At 40.0% G+C, this 8,227-nt stretch overlaps 1 protein-coding gene across 1 annotated transcript; it reads right to left on the reverse strand.

Moving 5' to 3' along the window:
• Window positions 1-623: 623 nt before the first annotated feature.
• Window positions 624-6,872, reverse strand: LOC110049882 (uncharacterized). Its single transcript, XM_089290496.1, has 4 exons — window positions 6,190-6,872; window positions 5,044-5,274; window positions 3,311-3,568; window positions 624-1,999 (listed from the first exon to the last, which is right to left on the reverse strand). The coding sequence occupies exons 1-4, from the start codon at window positions 6,753-6,755 to the stop codon at window positions 1,222-1,224; spliced, it is 1,833 nt and encodes a 610-aa protein (XP_089146622.1). The 5' UTR covers window positions 6,756-6,872; the 3' UTR covers window positions 624-1,221.
• Window positions 6,873-8,227: the final 1,355 nt, after the last annotated feature.

An 8,227-nucleotide genomic window follows, 5' to 3' on the forward strand; every position in this document is an offset into this window, starting at 1 on the left:
TTCTTCGTAGAGATTTCCACGTGTTGTGAGAAGCCGGGTTGGCCCGATTACCGAGATTTTGGATTTTGCTTTCGGGATCTCCGTAACCGGGATGAAAATTTCCCCACACATGTATGAACATTCTCTCCCGGGTGACCGGGACGAAACTTTTTTGACAACATAGCGAAAAAAATAAGCTTCGTTTTCGTATCATAGTTCGACATAGCGGCCAAAGAGGCGTAATTTTTGCCTTGTACCTCTTTCCATAAACAAGTACGTAAACAAAGCTACAATAATCGCGAACGATACAATTGCAAGTTTAGATGTATGTTCCACCATTTTGGTTTTATTTCTTGAACTTAATCCCAGTTGCATCCCGGTCGACCGGGCTGAAATTTCCCATATGAACAGACAACAAAATTCGTCCCGGTAACTGAGCCAGCCAGGTTACCGGGCTCATATAAGAGGCCCTCAGCTCTCCTTAGCCCAAGAAAACGAACGCCACGACCTCGGTCAGGGATTCATAATCAAGGAGAACTGCAATATACAGTGTTTATACAGTATATAGCTTGTATATACGGCCACCCTCGCGACTTGAGGAACTGGCCGCTTAATACAGGATCACGGAAAATACTCACTGGGCGTGGTCTAATGTCAATTTTAATGGCGCATCATACAAGAACACTTCATGCCATGAAACAGTAGGACAATCAACACTCTTTCAAGCGACCAATACTTCAGTTCAGTGCTAACCTGTAACTTAATAGTATAATATACGTAATATCGTGTAAAAGTATGATGCTATAAATTGTCCTCTTCTCTTCTACGGTATACAGTACTGTATTTCTATGACTTAAAATCTCCTTCGCAGCCGTTATTAGGGTCGTCATACAACGACCCTATAATAACGGCTGCGAACGAGACTATATGACTCTATGAAACATCTCATTCCGTCATTTCATAGTTGATACGTTCAATTTTATAGTTGTTAGGTTCAGGGTGGCCGCTTAATACAGGTCAAAACAACAAAATTAGACAAACATATGACTGCTACAGGATGGCCGCGGCCAGTTAATAGAGGTGGCCGCCTAATACATGTAACAAATACAGCGTTTGTATGAGTGAAAAATCGGGACTTTGAAAACTGGCCTCTTAATAGAGAGCCGTTATATACAGGTTCGACTGTACTCTAAAAAAAAACTCAAAAGCCAAATGAAAACAATAAAAACCAGAAAACAGCATTTATAAATTTGAAACCATGTCAAAACCATAAACAGTAGCAAGCACAGATTTGGCAGCAACTTTCAGAGAAGGTACATTCTCCAGACCGGTGCTCAATTTTACCCTCTCGTCAAGGTTGAGGCGCCACGACAGGCAAACCAGGTATGGAATGATATTCTCTGATAGCGCTGTCTGCAGATTATCCTTAATGGAAAGTGTATGCACCAGGGAAAAGACTCCAAGCTTTTGTGTTGACGTGGAACCTGGCCATAGGAATTGATTCTTCTGCCCTGCAATCACACAATCCTTATTGTCAGACATCGATGAAGTTGTACTTTCCATACTTCCAAATACTTGCATATCAGACAGTTTTTCTTCTTTGCTGCCAGAGTTGGATAATCGGTAACCACCTTGTGATTTCTTTATATTAGCCATGCTAGCATTCTGCGCTTCGGGTGTGGAGTTGGTTGGCGGCTCACTTTCCATAAAACAAGATTCTTCACTTTGATGAGTACCATGGACATTGTTCCCATATTTTTGGTCCTTGATTTGGTTCTCATCCTGGTCATTGCCGTTACTGCATAGGTAATATTCCTTTCCTGCAGCAAAAGCAAGGTGAACCAGAGGAATGATCGTCATCCAAATAGCAGACATTTCTTCCTCCCATTTTGACATTTCATCGGGAACATGGCTGTCTAGAAATAGGTCAATTAGTTCATCTATAGCAGCACAAGTGTCTCTGTCCAGCTTGATCAAAGGGGCTGAACGCATTCTAGCCAGGAACAGACAACAGCAGTACCTGATAAAGAGACATAAGTTAACAACCAAAATTGATGAGGTCTTATCTAATGCTAAAACCTGATCTCCCATATAATTTACTGTGGCAGGAGGGATCTAAGGGGAGGGTGCAGGGGTGTGCAACTCCTCGTGTTGCAATCGTGACAACTCTTGACGTATCTAGCATAGGAGGAAAGATATTCCGGGCCCGAACCATCACTGATTTTGTGAAGAAGTGATAGTTTTTTTGCTCGAATGATATCATCAATTGGAAGCCAACCGTGTTGGAGGAGCTAACTATACAACTGTAGATGGCGATTTTCACCAGCAGCCAGTTACTTTTGGCAACCATTCCAAAAGAACCCCCATCCAGCACTGATGAGTGTCTGGTCCCACACCGCTGGGACCCTTACCCTATACTAGGCCATGATCAGTTGGATACTAAAGTAGGCATCAAACACCCATACTCTATCCCAGACTAGCTATTTCCAATGCAGAAACTTTATTACTGTCGTAGTCCAACATACGCTAACTAAACTAATATCTTACAAAGTCACTTCCAAGTTTCAATTTCTAGTACAGAACCCCAGGTAAAGAGCCCGTTTTAGACTAAATTACTTATCCACTGGCCACTTTTCTAGTTAATTATACCCTATTCTAGACCAAGACTGTCTGATTTCCATACCCTATCCCAAACTCAACTGCTTGCAAACCATACCATTCACAGCAGCACATACCCATACAGCTTATACATGGAGTAACCCCTCCAGGCTGGTACCAAACCATATCTGCTTTGATTGGTCGACTAACACTTCACACTGCTTTGTACTTTTAGCCCACCATCTAACTGTAAGCCTGTTGAACACAGACAAATTTCCAGCTTTTGATTCACCTACCCAAAAAAAAAAACAAAAGCTGGAAATCTTCTGTGTTCACAAGCTATCTTGCTGTGCGCCCACCCCACCAGAGATTTGATCGCGTAACTAGGGGCTAATTTAGACAATTCAACTTTGCTGGATACAGCAAGCTTAGAAGAAGATTTTACATTTTGTGTTATGAAATGTACATTTAGTTGAAATTATTGTGACATATTTATGTTAAACCCCATGCCAATCATAGAATTCTGCAACATCGTATGTTGTAAGCTACAAGTTATTTCTGATTGATGCAAGCAGTGTGTAAACAAGTTCATGTGACAAAGTTGCATCAATGTGATGGTGTAATTTGGTCAACATACATGTAGGTATAAACTCTGCAATAGCTCAGACATTGATTGCATAGGTTTTGGTTTACCATAAAAATTAAATGGCAGATCTGCAATATATCTTCCCACCTTAAGGGGGTATCGTTGTCCTTGTCAAGGCTTTTTGTGATATTCACCATTTTCCCTAGAGCACCACAATCCACCAATGGCTGGGCAGATTTGACATTATATGTGCAGTACAGCAGAGCTTTACAAGCCTCCTGGCTTGCAGATGGTGAATATCCTGCAGGCTCTGATTGGTACCTGTCTGTCATAAAGAGTAACTTGTCAATCAGTGGTGGCATTTTTGACACTTCCTCCTGAATGTTGGCATCATACTCTACAAATCTAGAGAGGACAAAAGAGAGTCAGATATTGATACATGTATACCTCATACTCAAGGAGGAAACTCCCTTATACCTAGATGGAGTATTGTTTTGGCCTCCCTGCCCTTAACAGGATTAAACTTTATGCAAGTCTGTCCTACACAAGTTGAAAGGGTATTGCTGGACAATTATCATTGTTAAACAGAGAATAATACATGGGAGCAAGTAGATATGGAATTTCTCCTTGAGCGTTTAACTTGATATCTTCTGAGGAGTGTAGTAAATGAGTGAGATGCAAAGTTGAACATGAAAAGAGAAATTCCATATCTACAAGCAACCATGTATTACATTGTATTTTATTTTATAAATATATTAATAATGACGCTTTTGATGATTTTTGAAGATTCTCCAGAAGTCCAGTAAGCCATTTGGCATGTCACGTTCTCACTGGAATTCCTAAAAATATGTACTTCATTCCCAGGGGATACTTCCAGAAAAATTGGGTAGGGGTGTACAGCCTGCTTCCCAAAACCCTTGCAACTCCTTGAAAACTAGTTAAAGATAAGCAAAAGTTGCTCTCACTTGCAGCTACCAAAATCTGAAATTTCAGTGGGAAGTCAAATGTAAAGGTCCATTTCAATCCTTCTGACCAGAATATTCAGGATCATCCCTGGAGGTGGTCCACTTATTTCAGTCGGAATATTACAACCGAATCTGCTGTTCCGTTTTTGACAAACCAGTTCATTTCCCTACTTCTTTTCACTTATCTAGGGAATTCGGAAAAGGAATAAACTATGGTAATAGCCACTCCTCTTGATTGGCCCAGTTTGATCAGAAAATGTTGTTCCATTTTCCTTGGGTATTCCCACTGGTCTCTGACTGGTCCATTTGGCAAAATGAAAGTACCCCGCATGTAATAAATATCATATTTGGACATAACGCTTGTTTAAGGATTTTTTGTTGGGAATCTTTTAGGGCTTGCAAAATGAGATTTGCAGCTTGTGGCTCATGGCTCGAGGCTCGGGCTCACAGACTCGCAAAGTAGCCTCCCCCTCATTTTTCACTCATGAAATGTAACTTCATAAATACACCAACTGTTACATTCTCATAATAGCAGTGAAACTAGAAAACTGTAGGCACAGATTAAAAACATGCTCACTGTGTCAACAATCATTAATCATACACACATGTACTTTCTGAGTCAACAAAAACTGAGTTTTGAGTCTACACCATAAATACGAACTACAATAATTAATTGCTTCTCAAAAAATGGAAGGTTCTTTTTTATTTGAACCCCAGCTCCTCAACCCCTCTGGAAATTCCACTTTTAGCTTTATAGAGGCCTAATTATACTTCATTTAGAACAATTGACTTTTGAAACCCCTTCCAATAGGCCTTTCCAATGACATTCCAAATAACACACAAGTGCAAACATCTCATGATATTTACACATTTACTTAGATTGATTGGGGGCAAGCAGTGTGAATATAGACCCACCCTGAGCAGCATTCAATAGCAGCTTCATTTACACCAATCACTGCCGACCTTGACTCATACTCCCTTGGGGAGGCTGGCTGAAGTAAAAGAGCATCAATCACATGAGGAAAAACACCTTTTGACAAAATAAACTTCTGCTCCTCTCTCGCCTCCGCAAAGCTCCCCAAAAGATCAAGACAAAATTCATGAACGTTATGTTGCTGCATAACAACTTGCATTGCAACTTCAGGGCTGCAGAACAAAAAATGTCAATAATTAAAAATAACATTTTGATAATAGTAATAATAATAACTACTTATTAACCAAGAGTGAGGTCTTTAAGGAAAAACCTCAGTTTGAGACCCTGCTGTATTGACCTCGCTGCAGAGGTTTGAGATTTTCCTGTAAAGACCAAATGTTCAAGGTTAATAAGTTGCTTATTATGTGGCTTTTTGCTTTGTTTTTGCATGCCAGTAATCGGCCCATGGGCATTACGGGAGAATAATGCCCTACAATTAGCCAATCAGAGTAGGTGTTATATCGGCTACAAGAACAAGCCATATAATAATTAGCTCTTATTAACCGAGCAGGAGGTCTGTATGGGAGAATCTTGACCGAGGTCGTGAGTACAGACCGAACGTAGTAAGGTCTGTACACACGACCGAGGTCAAGATTCTGTCATACAGACCGACTTAGCTCGGTTAATAAGATGCTTATTATATGGCAAACAAGAAAAATTTAAATCGTTTAATGAAACTGGTTTGCTGACATTTTGCTTGCAAATGGAGATGAGCTTAACTTAACCCTGCCGAAATTTGTTCATCCTCTTTACTTTTTTTTTGTCATCAGGTTTTTCGGCACTTCCATCAATGATTGAGAAGAAAATAAAAGAAAACGGTGAACATTTTTGTATTTTAGTTTGCTACTTTTTCAACGCAAAATGAAACCAGTCTAGATGCCGGTCTAGATGGGAAAATCTAGACCGCGGTCAATATCAACTTCAGCTAATCAAATTCGTGAATTCGGTAGTTCCCAGTCCTTGTGAGACACAGCCATATAATAATAATTAATAATAATCGTATCAATAACAAAATTCTCGATAGTGATTGGTTCTATTTCTCACGTAATCGATGCATGATCACGTGGGTATCCAATTAAAAAACTCACTTGATACTATCCTCAACCAAGTTCAGTCGCTGTGAGAATTTAAACACCACAAGAAATGCATCAAATCCCCCCTCTTGAACGAAAAAGTGTCTTTGAGCAGCGGTTTTTAACTGTTTCCATGGGATGAAAAAAGAATTGGAAAGCTTATCTATGGCAATGACAAGCTGCAGGTACTGGTCGTAGAACCACAGGCTCGAGCCATCAGAGTTGTCTTCTGTCGCAAGCGTACAGTTTGGAGGCTGTGTATTGAGCTTTTCGACAGTGTTTTGAGAAAAGTTTTTCAGCACGTCCACTAGCTCAGTCATTCCTGCAATGTCCACTGTAGCAAGAAATTGCACTTTAAAACAGTCACCCTCTCGGAAATACAATCTGCTGAGAGTCATGTCATCGTCTGTGACTGGTTGACCCTGATAAAACAGCTGTTGATCGCAAACTGGTGCTTGAATGGCAGCCTGAATAGCGTACTTTACATCTCTGATGCTTGTGGTACCAAAGTCAGAAACAGTAAGCTTGGTTCTGCCTGTTTCGTTGTTGTCTTTACAGCTGTAGTCCACATAAAAGTCCATGTTGTGTTTCTTCCAAATTGATGATAATCTCGTTCCCAGATCTCTTGTGGACGAAGCCGAAGGCGAGATCTGGCCAAATCCGATTTGCTCCACGTGATCGGCTGTCAGGAATGTGACAGGCGAGGCAAGAGCGCATGCCCAAAATAAATGCCCAAAATAAATTCCCAAAATGGCGGAACAGAAAGACTCAGAAGACTGACTCAGGCGCGTAGAATTTATAGGTTAAGCATCGTTGCAGTATTTTTATGTTAGCTTAGGGCCAGGCAGAGACTTAGAGTTTGTTTTGCGGGTTAAAGTTAGCTAGCAAATATTGTTAGCAGCATCCTTGCTCGTCGCTGTGGACGTTGCCCATGGACATGGCGGACATGTCAAACATTGAATTTGACCGCGCATTGAAGTTTTCCTTAACTGAACGCGGAACGCCTGATTTAAAGTTAAAAAACTAAACAGCTAGAGGCTTTGAGAGCAGTGGTGCAGCAAAAGAGAGATGTGCTAGCCGTCCTGCCAACAGGATATGGCAAGTCTTTAATATATCAACTTCTGCCGAGTATGTTTAACTTTTTTGGTAACTTTTTTGGAAAGTAATGCTCGATTGTAATTATTGTGTCACCATTGACCGCTTTGATGATGGACCAAGTTGAGAAAATTAAGAAGCAAGGACAGTTAGCAGCAATTATCCGGTTAAATGTTCTGAAGCGGACAAAGAGACAGGGATCGAAGTCCAAGGTGATTCTGTGGAAAATGTGTTGTGCGGACGTGTTAGCATCGTGTTTGCCCATCCGGAAGTACTTTATATCAGTGGTAAGAAATGTAGAGAAATGTTGTTATCTGATGTTTATTAAAAAAACGTAGTCCATGTTGTGGCTGACGAAGCTCACTGCATCGTGGATTCGTGAGCAATTGCCATTCAGTCATTTTGTGTTATGTAGAAATTTTATAAATTATTTTGTTCATTATTTCACATTTTATTAGTTAATTGAAGGTCCACATCAGCCTCACTGGCTGCTAATCTTTGTAACCTGCATTACTAAATAAAATGATTAGGATGAAACTTTTGTTGCACCTCGCCTCTCTCTGGTCTGAAATACTCAATATGTAAAGATGTTAAAGCAGTTGTCAATTTTATTGTATTGAATTAATAGAGAAAAAGTATAGACTGTGACTTTTTGTTTCAGTTTTAGTGTGTTGATCTCGATGTTGACAATATGTGATTTAATACATATTAGGGCTACATGTACAGGTATATTGTCCTAAGGTGGCGTCAAACACATAACCATGATTGCTTTCTACGAGTAATACATATCACATTGCTGCAATATACTCTAAAAAATAATTTCAGTTTGGTTGTTAAACAATCACAGGCTGTGAACTACTTATGTAAATCTAGGAACATTTTACCACAAAAACTACTTCCGGGAAGAAAAGAAAAATCTCCTATTTCTTGTGTTTTCCAGAATATATATTACCTTTCT

This window comes from Orbicella faveolata, unplaced genomic scaffold, assembly GCF_042242905.1.
Source record: "Orbicella faveolata isolate gen_17 unplaced genomic scaffold, um_ofav_v1 contig_2, whole genome shotgun sequence".
Classification (NCBI taxonomy): domain Eukaryota; kingdom Metazoa; phylum Cnidaria; class Anthozoa; order Scleractinia; family Merulinidae; genus Orbicella; species Orbicella faveolata.